General features: G+C 46.0%; 1 protein-coding gene across 7 annotated transcripts in view; it reads left to right on the forward strand.

Moving 5' to 3' along the window:
* The window catches only part of pard3aa (par-3 family cell polarity regulator alpha, a), a 383,309-nt gene that overhangs the window by 154,560 nt on the left and 203,054 nt on the right, over positions 1 to 25,695 (forward strand). For all 7 annotated transcript variants that reach the window (XM_064332355.1, XM_064332358.1, XM_064332352.1 and 4 more), the window contains exon 5: positions 3,312 to 3,449. In XM_064332355.1, the coding sequence (XP_064188425.1) occupies positions 3,312 to 3,449 (138 nt within the window). The remainder of the gene's footprint in view (positions 1 to 3,311; positions 3,450 to 25,695) is intronic.

The raw sequence follows: 25,695 nt of genomic DNA on the forward strand, positions 1-25,695 counted from the left end.
TACACTTTCATAGCACTCATTGGGGAAGGGAAGACACAAAGTGTATAAAAATATACTTTTCTCTGCTTCTGTACTGTATCCTGTCCGGTTCCAATTCCATGTGCTCCTTTAGATTCAAGGAACATTTTTAACCAGTCCTAATGGAGGCAATATTATCAATGCATTTACTGTATTTTTGCAATGACACACCTGTAAGCATGTAATTAATAACTCATTTTATGTACGTTTGAGTGTGATTTAAACCCCTTCACTCTCAGGTAAGCGCTGTTTGCGCAGTAATCCGTCACTGTTTACGTTAGGGTGCGTAGTGTAGTACCCGTGCCCGGACGCGGTGACCCCTGCTTCCTCCCTCCTCGCCGTAGCGCATCTCCCACACGTCCGGTGCTTCCAGAAGATTCCCTTCTTTCCGTGCCGGTCTGACCTTGAAGGTGCTCTCTTGTTAATCGCGGCGCTTTGTGAAAGACCTTTCTCCTTGGCGGGGGCGCCGTTCCGCTTGCTGTAATTCGCTCGCGAGGTCGTCCCCCCCCCCCAAGGTCTGAAATGAATCAGAAAAGCTCTCTGGTGCGCTGTCCCCGGGGGCCACGAAATGAAAAAAGAGGCCAATTAACTCATCAAAAACGGTCGCCCTCTAATAGCGATGACACGGGTCCGGCGCTTCGGAAACGGCGATATTCAAAACGGGGACGGGGCGCAGAACGAGAGGGAGCGCCGGGACTGTGACACGGCAACCCCGGGCCCTGATCAGCGCGTCTGCGCGCGGCTCCGGTAATCCCGTTCTGAAGCACTTCAGTTGTCACTGCCTCCGTAATCTTACAGAATGCTTTAATTTAGAAAGGTAAAAAATAAGTCTGTCCCTAACTCCTTTATACTGCTGTGAGAGCGGATTCTGACGGCCCCGAAATGTCAAGGTGTGAGGCGGAGGAACGGGCCTGTCAGCGCTCGATAGCACGAGGGAACCGAAGGCAGCTGGATTTTTCAAAAAAAAAAAAGGAACCCGATGTTCTTTATTTAGTGCACTTTCCAGTTCGGTTTCTGAACGAAGTGTGGAGTTAGAGGGCTTTTTGAACTCAAGTTGTTCAGTCGACAAACAAGTGAATGAAGAATAATGGAGGTTGTTATTTAGGCGTTATATTTAGCAATGACTTTGGAGCGCTAGTGTTGCGCATGCTAGCTTTAGCTGTGAAGCGCATTTTTGTTTGTCTGCCCCGTTTTTCTTTTGAAAATGCATATGATAAATGGAACAATAGAAGCTATGCAGTGCAGCAATTCTCAAATGCACTTTATATAAGGACTAAGATATTTGTCTCAGTTATAAGTTTTTAAACTGTGAAGATTCCTTGAATGTGTTAATTTAGCCCCGTAGGGTAAAAGTTTCTGCTGAGTGCTGTGAATCCGGCACTTTCCTCTTTTTCAATATGTAATTCTATTTGGGTAATTAAGCTGTGTAACTACAGTAGTTAGTGTAACTGCCTTGTAGCAACTGTGTAATCACGATGGTTATTTCAAACAAACATCAACTTGCTTTCCCTTAACCAGTCAACCCTAGCTGCAGCTCTGCGTGTTATGTAACCCTATGTAGTTGCATAACAGTTACGTAGCATAAACAGTGCTGCATTTAATAGTTCTCAATTATGTGACCTCAGTAAAAAAAAAAAAAATTTGACCTTCTTCTGTTTGCATGTTATATTGGTTCAGACTGCTTCTTTCTTGTACAAATTTTCACCTGTTTTTATTCCTTGATCTCTGTGAAAAAAAAAAATGTGTAAGTAAAAAGTGAACACTGAGTCCCTTTCATCCGCTGAGCGCCAGATGTATTGGTAATGTCGTCTCGGCCTGTTAGCATTTAACCCAGCTGGGATTTTACAGCTTAAAGGAGATACTCTGAATATACGTTAGGCCAGCTGTTAGCTTCCCGCTTCTCGCTAACACGTGGCAAAGTATGAGCCGCAGTATCGTATTTTCACATTTTACTCCCGCTGCAGCCCTTGTTTATTGGTTCAGTTTTTTTTGCTGCTTTGCCTTATTTGGCGTGGAGATGATTTTGGGGGGGGACGCTGACGCTGACGCTGACGCGCCTCCCCCGCGGGAGCTCCGCGGCCCGAAGCTAACGTTACAAAACCGTCGCCCGTCCAAAAGAGTTTGGCGCACGCAGCACTTCTCAGATCTCTGGGCCCGCGTTCGCGGGGAAGTAAACATGTATAACAGAGCGAGCGGTGAATACGCGTGCTGTGATTTAGTGCTCTTTTCCTGTCCGCCGCTCTATCTGTAATACAATTTATGGGATCTTTTTTTTTTGTACGTTTCTGTGCTTTTTTGTGAAATGGCCGACTCTTCCGGGCCGACTGCAGCGGCCATCATAAAGAACCTCGGCGGGACCCCCTGCTCCCGCCCTTTTCTTCTCTCTCTCCCTGCCGGACGGCCCGGTCACGCACCGTTTCGCTCCCCTACATTAGTAAACCATATGTACTCGTTTACAGCTGGGGGTAGGGGAGCCACGTCCCTGGAGTTGAGGGTAAATTTATTTTTTATTGAATCCCGCGCACGTGGCCTCAGCACCGGAGACGGCAGGCCGAGCGTGTCGCCGCCAGCCTCTCCTCCGCTCCAGAGGCTTTCTGGGCCAACCCGGGGCGGCCTGGTCTGGCTTCTCCGTTCGCTCGATGAACGCGACAAATGGGGATTCGATGAGAATGTGAAAGCTAAAAGGGGGAGGAGCTGGGCCTAGAGGAGTTTATCCCACCCTCCTGAATTTATTGTGGGTTTTGGTGTGAGCGACAGGTGCTCTTGTCCACAGAGACATTTTTACATAGCGTTTACATTGCATCCATTTATACACATGTACACTATACACTGAAGCAGTGCAGGTTAAGTACTTTGCTCAAGCAGTGTGGTTTGCAACAGCAGTGTAGTATCCGGGAATCAAACCCATATCCTTTAGGTTACAAGACCTGCTCCTTACCCATTATATTGCACTGCCACCCTTTTCACACTTTCCCAGAACAGCATGTGAGTCTGGCTCTCCTCCAAAGTAAAGCCTGTGCATCCCCATGGTGTTGCGTACATGTACAAGCGTATAGTTCTGTAAAACAGCTCCGTAAGAAAAAATAACACCATAATAGCAATGTAATAACACTGTCTGGGAGTGCATGGCCACCATTTTGGAGAGGATTAAATAGCCTGTAATAATGAGTGGTGATTAAATTGCCATATTTAGAGGGCCGTATTAGAAACGTGTGTGCGCATGTGTGTGTGCGCGGGTTACATTAGCGGTAATGCACAGCGGATATTAACTCTGTCTGGTTTGCCGTTCCCAGGGCAAAGGCTCGGAGCAGTTTCGCAGTCTCCCCCGAGACGCGGGAAGCTGGGGCGGCCAGTTCCAGAGGGAGAACGGCCGCTCTTCGCTGAGCGCCAAGCACCCGATGGTGGACCGCTGGTTCGAGAGGCAGGAGCAGGTAAAGCCCCGCCGCTCGGAGCTCGCTCTCCGCCCCTTAGCGCGCGTCTCCGCGCTCGCCCGTCCGATACGTCCTGACTGGCTTTGGCTTTGCCCATGCGTTATCAGCCATTTACCTGGGACGCAAGGTATGTTCTACAGAATTTGATGAGCGCTTAGCAATGAATCATGGGAAAATATGATTGAGAGGGAGGGATTGAGCGAGAGACGTGCTGAGCAACTTTTCCCTGGTTTACGTTTTATTTGAGATGTATGAGGCCTGGATTGAATCAACCTGTGCACTTAACTTTGAAGGACATTGCATTGCAAGTGTTATATTTTCTTCAAACAAGCACTCTGGGAAGCCCATTTAGGTGGTTACTGAGCTATTTCTCAAGAAAAACAATGAAAGAAAAAGGTTGTAATTGTAATTCATACCTATGGACCAATTTCGATGGAATTCAGGTCTTTGTTTTCTAATGCAGTGAGGAGTTCAGCTATTTGCTAGATATTCCTGATCGTTTCCAGAGGACAAAGGACAGAACTGTGAACTTTGAGTGAGGTCACACTCGGGAGGGAATATTCATTACTGAGCACAGGGCTGACCTTGAGGGGAGAGGCCTCCACAGTGACTGTGACAGGAGTGCGTTCCTCTGCCAGCCTCACCCCTTTTAACTGTTATCCCCCACTCTGTCGATAGATGAGCCACCTCACCCAGGCTGTGTGTAGTATGTTGGGTTATTTTCTTTACTAGGATTAAATTCACGCACACGCACACACTCGCACACACACGTACACGTACACACACACACACACAGCACATGCACACGCACACACGTACGCACACACACGCGCACACACACACACAGCACATGCACACATACCTGTACACGCAGCACATGCGCACACGCACACACACGCACGCACACCAACAGCACATGCGCACTCACGCACGTACGCGTACACACACACACCCACACACACACACACGCCCATGTGAGATATCGAGCCAAACTGTTGCGTTCCCCTCCCCCTCCTCCCGGATGAAACCCCTGGTAAACGGCGGCTTTTCGTGATTTGGGGGGGGGTGTTCTCGGCGGCGCGCTCCGTCATTCCCGCGGAGACGGATGGGGAGTCCCCGCCGCCCCGCGCGGCCTCCTGCATCATCATTAACGGGGCCGTCTTGCATGGAAAAGCCAATCGGCTCCCTCATCCCGGCCCGCCGCCGGCCCGTCGGCCGTGGCAGTCAATCAGCCGCTCCCCGGCCCGACAGACTAATACATTTGAAGTCCGGGCCATTACCGCGGCGGTTGACCCGAGCGGCTCTGTCAGAGGTGGGCGGGCTCGATGAGGGGGCCAGCGCCGCCGCTGCAGTTTTCAGGCGTCGGGAGTCTTGTCCCGGGGACCCCCCCCCCCACTTTTCCCTCCTTTTTCCTCCCGCTCTGTGGGTCGGGCGGGAAATCGTCGACGCCCGCCGTCGTGACCCTGGCGGCAGGAAGGGACTGAAAACCGGGCGGGCTGGCGTCCCCGTCCTGGGCCTCGTGCCCTCTTAGCGCTCCGTCTGACCTCGCCGCACCGGCGGGCTTCACCACAGCGCCCCCTACGGCGTGAGTGGCTGCTCCGTACGGACGAGCAGCCGTCGCGGTTCTGACCCGGTTCGGCCCGCTCCTCTTTGGAGCCGATGCCGGTGAGGCCGTCCGGGGGCCCTGGCTGTGAAAACGCACTTCCTGCCGTCTTACTGAGGGGCGCTCACGCACCCTGAGCCCTGGCTCCCTTCCCTAATTTGTGTCCCGTCATAGCCTGTCACGGTTTTGCCTGGGGATTTATGCGTTTGATATTTAGTGCGAGTCACTCTCCTGGAGGTCCCCCGCTGTGATAACTGCACCGAACAACATGACTGCTGTGGTCTGAAAAGACTGAAATAAAAATTCCGTGTGTCTAACCTTTATTTGAAAGCATGTTTGACAGTGCTGTTTAATTTTAGTGATTAAGTATTTGCAGTTCAGGCATTCCTTCTGAAACATCAGTTAGACCTACATTTTTGAGTTTGTAATTTCCTGTTTCTTCCCTGCAATCCGTGTCTAAGACTGCTTTATATCGTATAATCTCCAAATGAATGCACGAGCGAGTTAAGTGAGCTGTGGTAATTCCCTTAGTAATTTTTTACGTGTTCATATACAGAGCAGAACATATCAGCCAAGGCCTTGCTAGGCTAACAAGGTATGTAGTGATTTCACATTTATACGAAATATCAAGGGACTGGCTTATTACAGAGATTCCTTTTATCTGGGGACGAGGACTGGTGTCAGCAGATGTTTCTCTGCTCGTGGTGATTCAGGGTTTTTTTTTTAGCCCTGCTTAATGCAGGCACTCTTCTCTATTTTCATCTCTGCAGTGATTTGTCTCTGGTAGAAATGTTTTGTTTAACCGATATTAGAGGTGTAAGATTAAAATAAACCTTTATGAGTTAATTAAAATATCACACTTGCCATGATCTGCAACGCTTAGGCTGAAATAGAGCGCTTAGCTACATGGACACATGCACGCGTGTACACACGCACAGACACACACGCGCACACACGTACACATACACGCACGCACACACACACATGGTCTTTAAAGTGGAATAAAAAACAATTAGCTCTGATTTGTTTATCAAGGTTTGTTCATCTATCTAATTTGTGTGCGTGTGTGTATGTGTATGTGTGTGCGCATGCGTGTCTGTGTGCATATGTGCGTGTCTGGTGCTGGTGGTGTGTGTGTCTGTGCACGTGTGTGTGTCTGCATGTGGTACTGGTGGCGTGTGTGTACGCGTGTGCATGTGTGTCTGTGTGCACTGGCGTGTTGTGTTGTGTGCTGTGTGCTGGTGCTTGGTGTGTGTGTTGCGTTATGTGTGTGCGTGCGTGTGTGTGTTGCATGCTGAGGGGAGGCTCGAGAGGAAGCAGAGATCTTGCGCAGCTGCGTGATTTACAGTGTCCTGGACAGGGGAGGGGAGGGGGGATGGGGGGGTGGGGGGGGTGGTCAGCGGGGGTAACTGAGGAGCGATCGTAGGCGATAAGCACTAATGAAATTAACTACAAAGGCAATGTAACCCGGTCACTTCTCCTCAGCGAACAGATCCACCACCGCAGACAGGCCAGGCCAACGAGCACGCCGCTCCGCTCCGCCCTTTATTGCGGTCAGAGGGCGGCGGTGATGGAGTGCAGCGCGTTCCGGAGCAGAGGTTCCGGAATGTTCCGCCGTCCTCCTTTCCTCCGGGATCGTATTTAAAAGGCTGTTTATTTTCAATGCCTCTAAAGTTCTGAAAAATTAATGGTTGTTTAAAAAAAAATGGAAGTGTTAAAAAAAAAAAGAAAAAGAAAAAGATCCGTTCTCAGATCTGCAGCTGGGCAACATTACTCAGCCTAAGAGTTACATCTTTTACTCTTTTATAGTGCCTGTCTGCGCAGCCGCTCGCTGCATTGCGCTAGTCGCGGGCGCCTGCATCGTTGTTTCGTCTTTAAAGTGGTACTTTGTAATGCATTTTTAATAGTCTGTCCCGCCTAATTATAAATAAAGAAAAACGCACTGCCAGCATCCCGTTAGATTTGAGCTGCTTCGCTGTGCCTTCACGCATCCAGGTACCTGCGGAAGTCAGCAAACCACAAACGAGAGCTACCGAAGAAATCACTGACTGCGGAGAAACTGCAGAGAAAAAAAATCCTGTAAAAAGTTTGTCATCGTAGCGCTACTTTCTTGTTCAGAAGAGTCTGCGCTTGACTCCTAACGTGTACCGCGGGTACGCGGATAATGGATGCCGGGTCTGGGGCGGGCTTCCCGCTTTTCCCGCTCGGCCTTGAGCGTTTCGCGGGGACGCTTTACGCGAAGCGCGACAGTAACGTGCGCGGGAGCGCTGCTCACTGACCCGTGAACAGCGCCGGCTCAGGAGGTACTCTTTAGATAGACGGCGGCTGCTGTCGCCGACCTGTTATTTGCGTGATGGATTCTTACGGCTTCCGCTGTCAGGGGCCTGCCGGTGTCTGTCGGCTATCGGTGAGGCTCGCCCCGCTCCACAAGCCTGTGAAACGGGAACCTGGCTTTTCACCGGCGGCTGTCCTCCTGCAGGCAGGCAGCGACCCAGAGAGAGAGAGAGAGAGAGGGAGTAGCAGAGAGAGAGAGAGAGAGAGAGTAGAGAGAGAGAGAGAGAGAGAGAGAGAGAGAGAGAGAGAGAGAGAGAGAGAGAGAGAGTAGCAGAGAGAGAGAGAGAGAGAGTAGCAGAGAGAGCCAGAGAATGGTGGACAGAGCGAGACGGAAAGAATGAGGCGTAGCGAGCGAGAGGGACGCTGTGATGACCGAGGCTTCTGGCCTGTGCCACGCCTGCATTCCCAAGCGCTGCTTTTGCCTCCCGCACGGCTAAATGGTCAGTGTTAAATGGACTCTTACAGAGTACATATGGTCCCTTTTGGAGTCACGTGTGCTCTGAGTTGAATTTACAGTGGACATTTTACTGTGTGACCTTGATGTCTGGAGATAAGAAATTTGCTGTCGACGTAGGGGAGTCGGCCTCCTGAACGCAGGCGGTGTGAAAGACGCCCTTGGGGTCACGTGACCTCGGGCGGCAGTGCGTGGAAGGAGAAAGTCTGGCCTGAGCTTCGGCCCGTACTGTACACCCCCGGCTCGGATCTGCCCCTGCAGGGGCTGTAGAATGCCGCAGCGGGGCTGAGAGGGTGTGGGGAGAAGGAAGGGTCTTTTGGGCGAGGGAGTCCTTTCTGGGAACCATGGCTCACCTGAGAAGCCCTCAGCTCTAAAGGCTGGGCCCCGCCCCACCCTGCCCCGGATCCCCCCCGCCCCCCCCTGCTCCGCCCCACCTCCCCAGTGTACCCGTGCATTCTCTGCCTGCTTCTGGAATTGACCTATTTACACTGGATTGAAAGAACAGGAAAGAAGGGTTAGAAAACTGTTTTTTTTTTTTTTTTTTGGGTGCACGCTGGTTTCAGCCTCTCCATTCAGTTTGCTGTTGTAAGGGCGCACCTGAGCTTTCAGCTGTGGGAAAAACTTGTGGGAAGAGTTTCACATTCCGTTCAGCTGAAATGAATCATTGTTCAGGTGGTTGGACGTGGACTTACTTAAGCGTGATAAAGCCCAGCAGAGCTCTGAGAGAACTGAGCCCTGAGAGGAACTAATAATGAGACTAATCTCTCCACTCTGTCCCTGAATGTGGGACCTCAGCTACACAGACATGCACAAGCACACACAGACATGCACAAGTACACACATATGTGCACAAGCACACAGACATGCATTCACACACATATATTCACTAGTACACACAGACATGAACACGCACACATAGGTATGCACAAGTGCACACAGATATGCATAAGCAGACACAGACACACACACACTTATGAGCAAGTACACACAGACATGCACACGCATACATAGGTATGCACAAGTGCACACAGATATGCATAAGCACACACAGACACACAAACACACACATATATGCGCAAGTACACACAGACATGCACACGCACACACATATGCACACACACACACACACATGCAATTGCACACACAGACATGCACACACACACTCACTCACTTCCACACGTGCTTGCACACACACACATGCACACACATGCACACCGGTTTGGGTCTGGGTTAAAGGAACTGCTCTTTGCAGTAAGCCAGTAGGTGCTGCTGTTTGTTCAGTGTTGGACAGTCCAGGATGGTCCTCGGCTACGATGGAAGGCTTTTCCCCCTCCCTCTCGGTGGCTCTTCTCCGTGTAAATGGCAGCTCACTGGGGACCAGGCCCCCCGTTGAGAAAGAGAGAGAGAGAGAGAGAGAAAGAAAGTGAGAGCGATAGAAAGAAAAAGAGAGAAAGAGAATGGGACCTCAAATACAAACAAGCTCTCCAAGCGTAATGAACAGTCAGCCTGTGTGGCGTTTGTCCTCAGTGTTCACCGCAGTTTCATTTTTAACTGCATTTTGTCGATGAATCAGACAGATTACCTCTTTAACAGGGATGTGTTAAGGTACCATCGCTCGCATGTCCTGAACTGCGCACAACAGGGAGGAAATGAACCCGAATGCAACAGGGGCTTCCGAAAAGGCTTCTGAAGCCATCAGCGCTGGCAGCGGAATCCCAGACGCCGCTTGGGTGACCTTGACTGTGAGCGGCGAGGTGCATTCGGAATCGCGGGAGGACGACGGAGAGGCCGGGTGACTTGTTGTTCTTTTCGCGGGAAGAGCCCCCTAACACCCCCCCCAACCCCCCCCCCCACCCCTCTCTGCCTCCGCACCTGTCTGATGTGAGTGTGTGTGTGTGAGTGTGTGTGTGAGTGTGTGAGCGCTCTCCAAACCCGGGCGGTGAGCCGGAACTGTTCCGCTCCATTAACCCCACACTGAAGTCCCTCACCGGAGTCTGCCTGCCTGCTTGTGTCTGCCATTAGTTTCTCCCTCTGAGGGGAGGGAGCCCAGCGCCGCCGTCTCCGCGCGGGGAATTCGGACGAAACGCGGCGCACGCGCGAAACCGCGCTCACGTTACATGGCGTTCGGCGCCGTGCGAAAGAGCCAGACGGCGGCCAGCGACGCTCTTCCGCCCGGCAGCTGGAGCGGCTGTAAGGCCTCGCTCACATCCCTTTACCCACCGAGACGCTGATTATGTCAGCCCTGCCGTGGGGCGGCCACACCATGCCCTTCCTAAAGTGTAGCGGACGGGGTCTGGTAGAGCTGGCCCTGCACGCGTGCGCTGGCGTGCTGACTGAGCTCCCGTGCTTTTATGACCCCCCCACTGTCATGGCAGGGCCTCACTGCAGGGTCATGATATTGAATGGGACAATGTGACAGCTTCCACACAATATCTACATGGGATACCTTATGTGGGCTGCTATGGTACAATACCGCAAAATGTCAGCTACGGATAATGATATTTCAGTCACAAAAACAATCCATAAACTATTAATTAAATAATAATAATAATAATAATAATAATAATAATAATCACCCTGATAATACAATAAAGAAAGGTGCTGTAGGAATTTAAAAGTTTTTTGTGTGACATCGTCCCTGAGCATCATTATGGGTGCTTTAACGTTCAGGGAGTTTTGTGCTGAAAAGCTCTGGCCAGCGTTGAGTCATCGGAGCAAAGAGAACAGCAGCTTTTCCAGTGATAACAGACCTCCCGCCGCCCATTACGCTGCATTAATGTTCTGTGTTAATCCGCAGCCTGAGTGCCGCTCCCATCCCTTCCTCTGCCAGCGCGCAACTGCTAATAAAAGAACAGTCATTTGCCCATGTTTTAACTGCCGCGCTTAATGTACAGTAATGACGGAGACCAAAGTTATTTTCTGCGTGCGCATCCGAAGGGCTCTTTGATGGCCGCGTGTGAGTAAAGCCATCGCCACGGCAATGGCAGCGAACGGCAGCGCGCGGTGTTGTGTTCTGGACTTTTTTTGCTACTTTGTCGCACCGCCTCGGCTTCTCTTTCCCCGAAAATCATCTCTTCCGTCCGCTCCTGTTCCCGGCCTCCTTGCTGGTCGGGAGGCAGTTGTGAGTCACCTTTCATATCTCGTTCTCTTTCTCCTTTCCTTGAGCTCACACTCACATTCTTTTCACAGTAGCGCGGCTTCTTTTTGGTCAGAAGCTCAGAGGAGGGGGGGCGGGGGGGGAGGGGGGGCGGTGGGCCCCAATATTTGCGCCCTTCAGAGTACAACCACCCCCCCCCATCCCATTATGCGGTGACGCCGGCCCCCGCATTAATAATCAATCGCCTGCACTCGCTGAGGCCCAACACCCCGTATGCACACACCTTCACACTGCTTGTGTTCTGCTCCGGGCTAATTAACGCTGCTCTCATCCTCTGGCCACGCCGCCGCGGTTTACTCTGCGTCCGCGCACTTCTGTTCCTCCAACCTTCCTTAATTACAGTCGGTCCTTCCTTCGGTCCGAGACAAAGGAAGTGAACTCTCGGGCACGGAATCAATTCGGAAAGGTGTGGGAAAGTTTGCCTCTCATATGGCTGCACAATGCATCTCACTTAATACGAATGGAAACCGTCACAGAGGTGGTTATTAAGCGGGCGTAGAGCTGACCTTTTAAATGAACGCCTTTATGTCTCGCGCACGCCTTTCTCCCCGGTCCGCCACCGCGTGTTTTCGCTCTTTCGAGAGTTTTGTTTTTCCGCTTTTACCTTGCCGGCTGCAAGGTTAGACCCAGATTAAAATTAGCGAGTGTGTTTTGATTTGCTCCGCAGAGTGAGAAATGGTTTTCTCAATGAGAATAATTGAACACCGGCCGGGGTGCCAGATCATTACCCACAAATCATAGGGAGCCGGGCCACCTAAGCTGGAGACAATAGCGGCTTCTGGAAATAAACGGCCCAGCTGGGCGAGGACTTAGCATCCGCTGTGCTAAAAACAGAGATGCTAAAAACAGAGATGTTTACAACAAGCCTTAGAGATCCTTAACTTAGAGTGTCAAAAGCGCTGTTTGTTTGCTTTCATACATGTGTTTTTTTTTTTTGATACTTCAGTTTTAGTTTGTCCCAGTGTTTTTTTGTGCAAATGAATAATATGTTATATATAAAATATAGCCTGCCAGCTTTACGATAGCTGGTACGGGGGCATTCAAGGCTTTGAAGCATTACCGGATTATTCTTCAGAAATAACGCTGCTGTATTACAGTTTAATCACTGGTAGCCTGGGACCGCTGCACTCAAGGAAATTATGACAAGTCTTCCTATATCAGCACAGCTTGAGAACTGAGAAGGAATGAATTATAAAAAACTGATATTTTTAAATTAAGCTCATTTTTATTTACCATTATGCTGATTATACACTGTAACTATTGCTTATTTGTTCATTTTATTGCAACATATTTTCCTTGTTGTCATTATATGGACCTAATGGCTATAGAAACAACTGATTCCATTATAACCCAGAATATTGATGGTATGGCCCTAAACACGCTGATTTCTTTGGATATGAATGTTCATGAATTGCTGATTATGTTATAAAAGAACGATAATGCTATCTTATATGATTACTGTGTCTGCTTAGGCCGGGGAACATGGAGGGGGGTGGGAGTGGTTTTGGATGGTGTGTAAGTGGGCCTTGAAGGTAAAAGAAACTGAATGTGATGTTTTAAATACAAATTTAATTGTGAATAAATGAGCATGTTCAGATGTTGCTTTAAACCACGAAGCTCGAATGCCCCCATACCTGCCCTTGGAAGCCTAACTGGTCTTTACATGGTGTTTGTTCAGTTCTGTCTAAGTGGTACTGCATTAGCATAGCAGATGCAAGCTCTGAACAGCACACGGCATGCAGGTTATGCAGAAAACACCCTTGAGCACCGCCTAATCCAGGAAAAAAAGACTAAAGTAAATAGTATGTGCACTAAATCAACATTGAAATGCTGACAGAATTTGAACATTAGGAATGCTTTACGTTCTCTTTCTTCCCCCCAGCACACAAGTTTCTCTAAGTGGCAGTTTGCCTGCCAGCCAGGGCTGTACACCAAGTGCTCTACACCTGGATGCAATTAAGCAGTAATTGTAAAGGCTAAAGAATGTATGTCACCGATGTATGTTTGCAAACAGAAGTGAACCCGAAACACAAATACACGAGCGCTAATAAGACCGTATATATCCATACCTGTCAGACTAAACGGCTAAGCGCCATTTATTTCTGCTTCCGCCACCGCTCTGGAGGTGGACTTTCGCTGATTGACGGCATTTTTTTTTTCTTGACCCGTTGAATAATTCATTTCTAGTTATTTCAGATTTTTCGCTGCCTGCGTTTTCACTCCACGGGCGCAAACGGATCCACTCCTGCCACAACGAGGTCCATTGTGCCCCCCGAAATAGTTTTACAGGCCCCACTAGAGAGCAGTGCTTTTAAGTTGCCGTAGGAATGCAATATTGGCGGTGCGTAGAGTAAACACCCCTCTGCAAAGGGAGCTGAGCAGAGCACCGGCGTCTTTCTAAAGCCACATTTCATTGGTTATGAATGGTGAGAGAAAGCGGTGGGAGTTGAATGTGAACTTGGTTGATTGACTGTTAATGGAATAGGGGGGGAGAAAGAAAATAAAGTGTCTTTGTGGAGAATAGCAGCCACCCACAGGCCCGCAGCCCCAGGACGGCACTCAATACCATGCACTATTGTCTGGCGTAGGTCAACCAGAGTGCTCGAAAACCTCCTTTTCCTGTTCTTGAGTCATTGGTCAGCGCTAATTGGGGGGTTCGGGCAGATGTGCCTTAGCAGAATCTGTAAAAAGAAAAAAAAAAAAAGAAAACGGGCCTCATAAGTGGGTTCGGGGTGACCGGTCTCCTCTGTGTTGAAGGAAACATTCCTGAGGCAGGTGTTGTTCGACACGTGTAATAAGTGAGAAAGCGAGGACGTAGACGTAGCCGGTCCAATTTTCGCCTCATATTCCCACAGCCATGAACATCTCTACGGCTGACAGTCGCTGCTCAAGCATGAACATGGCTTTCAGTCAGAAAAAAAAAAAACGCATCAGTGTCTACTGAAACGATTCAGGTGCACTCCACAGAAACAGATGAAATATCAAATTATGGAATTTTGTTTCTCCCTCTGAAATAAGGTGGAAAGTTGTAAAATTGAAAAGTGTTTCGAACCCGAGGCTCTTGATTTGTGCACCCACCAGCAAGGTGGCATTTCTTCTCACCCTTCGCCCCGAGGGTGGTTAACGTAAGTTGTCTTCTTTATGAAAATTTGCTCTGTGCATTATAATTGGCTGTTAAGCTACTTTGCATTTGCGTTGCAAATAGGTTGATACCTCAACAGGATATCCCAAAGGATAAAGTAGACTTGGAATGGATTCTCGTTGTAATATCTTCAGTGTGAAATGGCATTTCTAATGTAACTCAGTTCAGTACCTGAGTTGTCTTTGTGCAATTTCTGAGTCTCAGGCACTGCTAAGCAATCAAATTACCGTGCCAGAGCTGTAAGTCAGCCAGCATAGTGCTTCTAAGTCATATATTTTATTTCTAAAGTGTACCGAAGAATTGGAAAAAAAGGAGGATCACATTTCTCTCTTCTACCTCTGAAGCACTTTGATGCAAATTCTTCTTAACCTTGACAGAGGCTTGACAAGTAGGCCGAAGGCTACACACATCATAGAGAGAAGGCTGTGTGGTTGGTAAAAGAAGAAAAGAAGGACTTGTTTAGGCTGTATATTTCTGGCTGTAATGTGATGGCCAGTTGTAAGGGGTAGACATGCGCACAGACAAACACGTCTGTATTCGGTCAGAAAATCGCTAGTGGGCGTGGTTAAACCAGAAGTTCTATAAACGAGAGAAAATGCCGGTTTTTCAAGCGAATGTACATTGGCATTGCAACTGTTGTGCATTCAAAGGACCAAACCCGTGATTTAATACTGATGTATCATCGATCATGAAGTATAATAACTGATCATTTCTTTTAAAGCTGCTTGTTTTGTCAAACAACACAAATCTAGCTATTCTAAATGCTTATAGTTTATTATATACAACTGCATTTTGTAATAATCAATGTCTGAGCAACACGAGTATTAGCTGGAGCCTTACCTGACACTGCAGTTGCGGTGGGAGCAGGCAGACCTGTCAGATCTCTTCCAGCCTTGGTCTGTTGCGTCTTGGATGGCAGGTCATCGTTGGCTAGCTAGCTAAGCAAGTGAGCTAGCCACTCCTTCACCCATGCCCCCCCTCCCTCCTCCCCACAAATGAAGTCAATGCTGGATGTAAATGGTTAAATTCAAAAGCACAGATGCCTGAACGTGGATGGCTGAACGTTGCTGACTTTAGATTTATTAACCTTCGCTGATGGAAAGATGTGTATTTTGGTGTTTTTTTCCCTTTACTTTTAATGTTCTATTTTTAAAGAAATGGGTATTCAGTTTTGCATGCATGCCAGTGAGAGGCAAATATGGCATTTTATCCACAAAAAACAAGTTAATTCATCTCTGTCAAGGCCTTGGCCACAATCATTTTGAAAAAAACAGAATCCTGCATATTTTTCATTTCATTCTTCTGTTATAATTACCCTCATACGGCCTTCTGATATCTGTGTACCTCTGCTCCATGTATTTTTATCTTTTAATTTACTGGGCTTCTTATTTTTCCACTCATAGATTAAGCATAAATGTTTGGAATAATAACATTAAAAAATCTTTAAAAAAAAAAGTTATTTCAAAATGTCAAGCTCAAAACAAGACCACCGAGTTCTTGTGCGTATGCACAAATTGGAAATATATCAGCAGCAAAGTTCTTGTGACATGAATTTTTTTTCTTGTTATTTGGGTGTAATGAACTCCCAGGATGGATGTGTTTCTACCACTTGGTGTTGCAAGTCATGAATTGCAGACTGACATTCAAGCATTTTCACAGGTAGAATGCACAATCACTGTAGTTTTTGAGCTCACCTATGAACTTTAATCTAAAAGGGGATCAAATATTGACACAGACTGACAATAAATAATGGTAATTATCCTGATTTTGCCCAGAAATCCTTTAGACAACAACCGATATGAAGCCCAAGGGTTTCTGATCACTTCGCCAAATGAAAGCAGTCCACCTCAAACAGTTAGACAAATCCTAAAATAATTTCAGAATTATCTGTCAGTAATCAAATGATTTGAAATGTAATCAAACACAAATGTGAACACCTGTGAAACAGCACTGATATTATTGCTACATCAGAAGATAATATTTATATAAGCTTTAAAAGGCTCAGAAAAATTGCTCATGCAACCTCAATCCATGTTTTTCATAAATCCACTTCAGCCGGTCAAATTAAAATGGAAAGTATACGTATTAAATAGTTGACAGCGCCAATTATGGCTGACATAAAATTGGAAAAATGGGCATACATAACTTCAAAGTCATGTCTGTGTCTCGTATTTATGTCTGTCTCATTTTAATGTCTGTTACTAAGATTACAAGGAAAAGGAAAAAGAAATATTTAATGTAGAGTATGTAAGTCCTTGTCAGTCGTGTCTTAGGAAATGTATGCTGCACACCATTCTCAGTTTATCCATCCATCCATCGTGTGATCTGCTTATTCCTGGTCAGGTTCGAGGGGGGACTAGTGCTGATCCCAGCATGCACTGGGCGAGAGGCAGGAATACAACCTGGACCGGCCCCCCAATTCTTAGAAGGGCCCACACATCCTTTCACCCACTTATACCTGTGGGCAATTTGGACTACTCTCAGTAAACATAATAACAACAAGTCATTTAAAAACAATTCAAGATTCCCCCTGTGAGGAATAAACAAGTCATGCAACAAAAATGAAATCAATGCATAAAAGTGTTAACAGAACATGAAACTAAAAGGGCCATTATCTGCTTAACTGCTGATAATTTCACATGCTTGGAATGAATGTGATATTATGCACCTAACCAAAGTATGCACTTACAATGAATAATGTAGCCAGTTGAGGATTTGAGGAAGGGCTGCCTATATGGTTAGCAATGCACAGAGTGTGCAAGTACCCGACATGCAGTTATGGGGCATTGACTGTCCTGAGAATACCCCTCAAAGGAACATCCATTTTGTGATGGCTCTGATGTTGACATCCCTACCAACACCTTCTGTACCAATGTATTTCAAATGATAGATATCATGTTTTTTCTGTATGGAGCGTTAAGCATCACTTGTGTTCCCCAGTTCAGGTTTTAAACTTGTCCATCAGGACCTAAAAGGTAAACGTGATCAGAAGTCCGCCTCTGAGATATTTTTAAATATGCGTTCGTATAATTTTATTTTGCCAGTGATGTTACATATTTCATATTATTCCTTTTATCCCCACCATTTTAGGCACAAATCCATTGAGCAACTATTCATTTTTGTAACGAGCATGACCTTGTGATGGTACTTTTGAGAATGCCCTCCTCTCCATTACAAATCCATCACAGATTGTGCAGTTGGCTTAGCAGTATATATTTACTGATGTCTGAAATGGCAGGAACATTTCAGTTAGAAATTTGTTTTACATTACATTACAGGCATTTAGCAGACGCTCTTATCCAGAGCGACTTACACAACTTTTTTTACATAGCACTTTTACATTGTATCCATTTATCAGCTGATAATTGAGCAATGCGGTTAAGTCTTGCTCAGGTACCGCAGTGTCCTTACAGAATCAACTACGACCTTTCGTTACGCGGTTCCTTCATGTGCAACGTTGTGTTTATTTCTGCGATACATGTTCAGCCCTTCCAGCTAATTGCGTTAGTTGTCTCAAATATATTCTTGGCACAAACTTTACTCAATTCCATTTAAATTATTGACACAGTTCTGCAGATTTTTAAAGTCATCAGTCTGCCCCAGTAGATAATACTTTTAAAAACTATTGCAAAAAGAAGTGCTTGTCAAAATATCCATAAAATGTATTAGCTGCCACGGTGGAACATGTACCTGCTCCCTGTAAATAGTCATTTAAAGAAAAAAGCTGTTTTTGGTTTGCAATGAATCTTCTGTGGAAATCGACCTGCTCTGTCCGTTGAAGTGAGATTTTCCTAAGTTCGGTAAGGATTCAAATCCCGGTCAGTCCATTTGTTGGGTGTGATGGTGTTTAGACTTAATGCATCGAGTGTTGACAGGATGGTTTACCACTGGGAAGGTGCTAGATTTGTAGTGACCGCCTGTGTGGATAATAGTGGTTCACTGGCAGGTGTACCTGTGGAGGGCAGGTGCTGCTCGTGCCCATGTGGACTGCACAGAGGAGAGCGCAGTCTGTGACTCTAAACAGGGAAGAAGAAAGGGGGGACATTAAGAACATCACACGGGCGCCACTGACAGGCTGAAAGGATGTTAATCGCTGCGTCTGCTCTATGTGATAGCTCACGCTCATACCTGTTGTGCCATTCAAAGAAAAAGGAGCCCTGGAGGCTAGGCTAGGCTATTCCCTGTTTTGACAGTTCATGTCATGCAAAGAAATGTGTCTGAATTTTTTGGGCCACGAGATTGTTTCCACCATGTGACCTGTAGGGATTTAAACTTGTATTTCAGTGGTTATCCTCCAGGGGTCCCCATAGGCAGCACAGTTAAGTGATTAACCATATAATTGAGTTTCTAATTAAGAGACTTATAAAAATAAATTTAAAAAAAAACAATTAGTTGATCTAATTTGGGGAGAGTCAGGAAGGATGGAAGTTTAAATGCTACGAAAAGTATGTTTTCGAGCCAGTGATCCTCACTCCTGGTCCTGGAGAGCCGCAGGGTTGTGCTGTCTTTCGTTGTTACTCAGCACTTGAGTAGCACAGCAATTGTTCGGTTAAAGCAGTTGATTACACTGCTAATTCAGGTCACCTAGTTTCTTGGGTCTGAATCAGTAGCTTATCTTAAGGAAAAAATAAGAACCAGCAGACTCTGTGGCTCTCCAGGGCCAGGAGTGAGTATTAATGCAGTAAAATAAAAAATACATGCGTATAAATTAGTTTTTTGTTTTAGCCCAGCACTTAGACACCTGATTTTACTGGATTGAAGACTATGATTAGATAATTAGTTGAATCATGAATTTATTTTTTGCTTAACTTTAAATGTTATGTAACTGCTCTCATTTTTAATTTGAGCATTTCCCACTGAAAAACATAACATGTCCTCATACAACATTTTAAAATATTGCAGCATGTCCAAAGTACTAAGTCATCAAACTGAATTAAACATTTGAGTATTGATTGTAAACACTGCTGTCAATTATAGTCTCTGCTTAATTAGTTGCAGTTACTTTATGAACTTAGATTACTGAGGTGGCCCAAATGGGATACTTGTTTGAGAAGTGACTTGGCAAAAGCTGTCATGACCTCTAGCTGGCAGAAGACTAAAGTACCATGTGAGGAAAAAATTGAGATTTGTATTTACCAATGGTATTGTAATATATTTGTTGCGCTGACAGTGCATTATCTTGCTGTTACTCTCTGCTATTTTTATTTTCAGATTGTTAATTCACGTAGTTAGTTGGCCTTTTAGATGTTCATGTCTTACCTAGTAATGTTATATAAATATTGATAAATAGATTTGTCACATCTAGGAGTTTTCTGTGTATGAATGATATAAACTAAAAAGTTCTGTGCTATAGTCTCTGCATGTGGCACAGACAAACTAAAGGTTCTGTACTGCAATAAAGTCACTCTATGTGAAAGACAAACTAAAGGTTGTGTACTATAGACGGTGCATGTGACAGACATGAATTAGAGGGCCCAGTACTGTGAAAGTGTATGGAAGTGATTCTGTGCTCTTTTTCTCTCTAAGGGTTCTTCTTGGCAGCTTCATTGACCCTTCTTGGTTTAGTTTTTCATTGTGAACTGGTTTCTGGTTGGCGGAGATTCTGCCTTGGTGCTAAAATGCTGGTAGGAACTGGAACTGGAGTGGCGGGAGCTGTGTCCCAGCTCCAGTGCTCTGTAGTCAGGACAGTCCCTCTCAGAGCTCTCTTACCGGAGGTCTCTTTGCAGGGCGCGGTAGTTTTTCCAGTCGGTGCTTCACGTCTTCTTTAAACGCTGCATTTTACCCTTCATTGCCTTTTGTTTTTTGTTGTTGTTGTTTGGGCAGTTTCAGTTTAGACTCTTGGTGGCCCCATTTCTGATAACGTTAGCATCTATAGCATTAAGTCCACTGACCAGGAATTGGACACCAAACTTGCAACCTAATGCGTGCATTTTTATGTGCTTGGTTTTTTAAGTTTTAGAGATGACTTATAGAGACATGTTTCTTATGCCTTGTCTGTCTGGTCTGGTCAGTGTCTTTTCTGTGTCCGCCTGCTTCCTCCTACAGACTATTTACTGGCGGCAGTTGCAGTGTCGTCTGTAAAGAGCTCATTTTTGATGCGGGTAAGTCTTTACTTCCTGCTATTGGCAGACTGTAGCATTTTCAATCCTGTCCCATTGCACTGAGTGCACCATTGCCTTTCGAACCCGTTTACCATCTCAATGGGAAAAGGCCATTTTCATCACAGTATGTCACAGGATGCAAAGAAGGAACCTTTTCTTAGCATTTGATTAATTGAATGTACGTTGCTTAAACGTATTAATATGACATTTTCTCATTATTTTAAATGATCAAAGAACTCTAAAGTTCCTAAAATTAATAGTTTGAAAATCTGTGGGAATAATTTTAAATGGATAATGTGGTCAGTGTTTTTTCTTTTTCATTTCGGAAGCACACAGGCTGTTTTGACTATGACCGTGAATTGTATTTGTCTGCAGAATAAAATTAAATATGAGAATCGGTGTAAATTGCTTCGAATGAAAAGGCAGGGGCCCAAATTAACTGGGCCAGGGTGCCTTGCATTAGCAGCATTGATTAAATTAAGAATGCCTACAGGAGTAATGGTGTTGTAGAATGGGTTTATTGTCTCCTGGTAACTGCCCAGGCTCGACAGTAGGGAAGCATTTCAATTTTGTCTTCACTATCAAACGTGGCTGCCCCTCTTGGCTGCTCCACATCAGCGACAAACGCAGACAGGACACGGTGACCACCGGACTCATTTACCGAGATGCCACTAGCCGTGTAATTATGAAGAATATTACCTGAAATCAGGTCAGCTTGCACTGCCCTACTAGGGGAATTTTGAGTTTCTGAAAACGTAAAGCACTGTATTAACATCAGACTTCCAGGCATATAAACGCCTATTTGTGAGATGTTGTGCGGCAGTTGAGTATTTCGGGTCCTGCAGCTTAACTAAAAATAAGAGACATCCCTTTAATCGGCCATTCTGACGCAGAAACGCACTCATTTGACAAGGGGCAGATTGCTGTAGGCAAATATGGTGCACTTATGTTGGTAAGTACAGAAAACGTAGGGTCATGAATTTTAACGCAGGTCCTACTTCTTAGCCTAAAAAGAAAAGAAGATATAAATTGCTTGTGGACAGATTGTGCTGGAGTTGCTCAAGATGTTCGGTGGCATTTGGGTGTGCCCCCCCCCACACCCCGCTCCCCTTCCGGCAAACTGGATGTGGAGCAGTGGAGGAGTGCGATGTGTCCACCGGGACCTCAGTTCATTAAATGCACTCTCGCACTCAGCGCATCGAAGCCCTCTTCATTTAGACACTCGGGGAAGATGTTGGCAAATGGATTTTTCTCTCCCCAGAATCGCTGGCTTCAATTAAAAATTAATGGAAGATTGGTCTGCGTGTCGCGGCTTCCAAATGAAGTCATTGGACGAGACTATGACTGATCTGAAAAATAGGCTGCTCTTCCTCGTGACAGTCGCCATGCATACGCCTGTGCATCCTGCTAAATAGCATCAGCCATCTTAGAGTCTTTAAATTTAAACAGTGCAGAAATATGGTTCATTCAGTGGTATATAGATCATGTATAATATTAGTCTGGCGATTTTTGGATAAATTATTATATTTACGTTTTAGTTACAGAATGTAGACGCCAGGAACCATTTTGGGAAATGCACACTGTACAGCAAGACAGATCGCTGTTGACAGTACCTTAGCTCAAATGAGGGCACTATTCATTTCACAATGTGAAGAAATACTCAGTCTGCAGATATGGTTTGAGATTTTTGAACCTGGCTGGATAAACAGGGTAGGTGGTTGGTCAACAAGCACGCGAATCAATTTTAGCCTGGAAGTAATGAAATATATAGTGACAAGGTGAAATGAGGCCGTGGCCTGGCTCCACAAATCAAGATGAATGGTCTTTTCCCGGTTTGAATTGCTTGTTGTATTGCACACACAGAGCTCTGTTAAAAAGCTGGCCCGATATGTATCTGGGTGATTGTACGCATGTGTGTGCAATGAGATTCCGTATAATAGGTGCATTTATTCACAGCAAAACGAAGCAACAGCCTCATAATTGCATTAAATAGGTTTTAGATACGGCTGTTCAGGTACACAGCTCCTGTTAATCCTTGTTCTCTGGCAGTCAGACATGCAGTTTTCCTTGCGGATTGTCTTAGATATGCTCGGTGACCTTTAAAGTAGAAAAGCAGGATTAATTGTTCCTTGCTGTCAAAGGTGTTTCTTTTACTCCCATTACCCTGAAATCATGTGATTGATCTGCTGAAGTAGGGGTAAGGTTATAACTCTGCTGGAGATGCAGCCATTTTCATTATTTGTGACCACGTCACAAGAAGCAGTACGTTTTAAAGCAGACCCGCACTGTAATTTCAAAAGATTATTGCAACATAAGAATTTCCTGTGTGACATTCTCAAGGACGCTGAGGAATATTTCTGTTTGTAACCCAGCGGTAGTACATTAAGCTGCATGAGACCCTTTCTGAATTTAGAAAATAAATCTACTAGTTCAGTCAGATGACATTTCATTCTTTATTCTTTTCGGTGAGCATTTATGCTTATAAGGAAACTGTAAAGATTTACTTATTTTGCCAGTTGAGCAACCATGGATCATGCAAAAGTATCCGGACAGAGCAAATTGCGGCAACTTCATTTTCAATAATTCATACCCTTTAAAACCTGTGGTTCCACCGAAGAGCATTCCTGTCGGTTGTTATTGATGGGGGTTGGGACTTTGAGACGCCGCGCGCTTTGGGTTCTGTTATTGACTACATGATTGATTTAAGCCCTCATAATTAGCCGGCCTAATTTAATTAAAGTGCAATTTAACGATAGAGCGGCCCCGCAAAACGGCACTCTGGCATTGATAGATATGCCTGCCCCGATATGAAACTGCGGCTGTCGGATGATGTATACCACCGCGCAAATGCAATCCGCCGCGGCCGCGCCCGCGCCCAAGCTCCCACGAACCCAGCCGGCGTGGGCGGGGCTCCCTCCCAGGACCCGCGCGAAACGCAGCTCGCTCACGTCGCTGATTTCATTTTCTTAATGGCATTAAAGGACCTGTTTTGTCTTTAATTCGCTTAAAGTAACTCACGTCATACCAAAACTTTTGTGCGCCATTAGCTGTGTCTTTTAAGAAAGGAAAAAAAAAACTTGGGGGTGGGTAGCTCCACTGAGAAGAAGTACAGAGCAATGTTTGTGCTGCTTGTTGCGCAACGGATGCTAACGCCATTCGCGCCATATTGGTGATTCATCCGGTGGGGCATTGATGCAAATCAAGTAACTGCACAACCACGCACAACTAGTTAGTGAACGCAGCCCTGAAGTACAACAGTATGCCATGTTTTTAGGCGCAAAACACAAGCCTTCATGGGATATTTTGCGAGGGTCGCATCGTCTTGGTGCTGTATCTCGTTGCATTTGTCTGAATGTAATTGGTATTTTTATTTATTCTTTTTTTTCGCACCTGTTTTTGAAGTTGCGCAATACCAATGTCTTGCATGAAATTAGTTTTAATTTAAATACAAACAATGATGCGGGAGTTAGAATAACTAAAAAAAGGAACCATCAACCATCACAGACAAAGTTAGTTGCAAGATCAGTAAATTGACCCCTTCAGTATTTCTCGGAAAATCTTTCAATCAGAATTCATAGCATTGGACCATTCTGAATGAGCGATTTTTTAATGAACATGATCATTACAGTTCTAAAAATATTAGTCACTGTGCATGAAATGACCTTCTTAATTTAAATTTGAAAACAAATTAGAATGGGCATGTTCAAAGTCATATTTTCTGTTAAGCATTTAGTATTACACACACATCATAAGTATGTAAGAACTTAAGGAAACTGATGATGAGAGCGGGCAATTCAGCCCAGCTTGGCGCGTCATTTTTAGTTTTTGAATAAATGTTCAGAGAATTCAATCACTAAAAAAACACAATAAAATCCAATAAAAGGCAATTAAACTCAGACTCATAAGTAAAATCAATAGCATCAATAAAAAAACAATAAAACAAACACAATAAATAATACAAACAAATAAATAGCCAAGTTTAAAGATATAGCACAACAGCATATTCAGTACTGTATCTAGCCTGGCCTTGAATACCATCAGCCTCTTTGAACCCCATGTTCCGGCGAACTGTTCCGAGCATTAATAACTCTCAGAGTAATGGCAAATTCCTCCTGTTTGTTCGGAATTTCCTCTCGGTTGAATTCCGCGTTTTAGCTGTGTCCTTATCTGGCAACTAGGACTGCTGCCATGGTGACTGACAGGTTCGCGCCGCGTGGATTTTAAATGGGCCGTGTCGCGTTGCCGGCCAGGCTTCCTGTCGTCTTAAAAGGTGCTTATTGCGAGCGGTAATTAGCGATTGTCTTTGTGAGTCGGCGGTGCCCACGTTGTGAGTCAGTATTTAGGCCGTTTTCATAAAGGGTGATCGTTTTGGCAGCTGAGATGTGTTCTAGATTGCCCGGCTTCAGTACGCGTGACCCGGGCGACACGCTGTGCCGCTGTGTTCCTGGTCCCGCAGTAGAGCGCGCTGGGGACCCGCGGCGAGCGCTTTGCTAATGCGCGTCCGTTTCCTGGCGCTCGTGCCGGTTTATTGGGTGCAAAAACGCTGCAGTCCTCCCCCCCCCCTGAGCCTTTTAAGGGATTGATGATGAAAGAGAAGAGAATGTAAAAATAAACCAGAACAGGACTTGTTGAGCAACACTCGAGCTCGCAGCTGTGTGGGGAACGCAGCACAAATGCTCTGCTGTGTTCTGACATCTTGTGAAGTTTTCCTTTGACTTTTTTTTTTTTTTTTTTTGGCTGTAATGCAATTTTCCCTCACTTCTGTGTCCACTTAAGTAATCTTTTTTGATATGCAAAATGCCGTCTAAATAACATTACCGCATTATGGGAGACTGCATGGAGGCTTCTCTGATACTGCCGTATTGGCATACGTGTCTTCTGATTGGCTTATCCTATCCGCTGCTAATGAATGCGTGCTCTCTGCTGTTTGGGGTGCGATTGAGACGCCCAGGGCCTAGAGTGGCTCGGCCTAGCCGAGACCTGAAGACCAGGTGCCGTGTAATGGCGCGATCTGCAACGGCATAATCTGCCGTCGGAACGGTGGGAACCGCCATTGGAGCGGTACGGCCCGTCTGCTCTTTTCTGTCACAGGAAAAGGCGGCATGTATTCTCGTACGGGCACGCGAACAGAGACGTTTTTGTGTTAACGCGCTCACGGAATCGGTTTCTTTCGCGAGAGCCGGCGGCGTTTGCGTAGACTGGAATCTCCACCCCCTCTGTTAGCGTCAGCTATCCGATGACACGGCTTTATTTCGCCGTCCGCCTCAGGGCACGCAGCTCAGCCCCTGACTAATAGAAACGAATAATTAAGTGGCGTTTTTTGCCATGACGACGAGGTAGCTGCCTACCGGTCAATAGGATCTCAGGGATGTCTTTATTCTTCCCGAAGCTTCATATCTGGGTTTGGCCCTGCCGTCGTCCTTGGGCTTTGACGGAAAAAAATGTGACTCATGGC

This window comes from Anguilla rostrata, chromosome 4 (assembly GCF_018555375.3).
Source record: "Anguilla rostrata isolate EN2019 chromosome 4, ASM1855537v3, whole genome shotgun sequence".
In the NCBI taxonomy this organism is placed as follows: domain Eukaryota; kingdom Metazoa; phylum Chordata; class Actinopteri; order Anguilliformes; family Anguillidae; genus Anguilla; species Anguilla rostrata.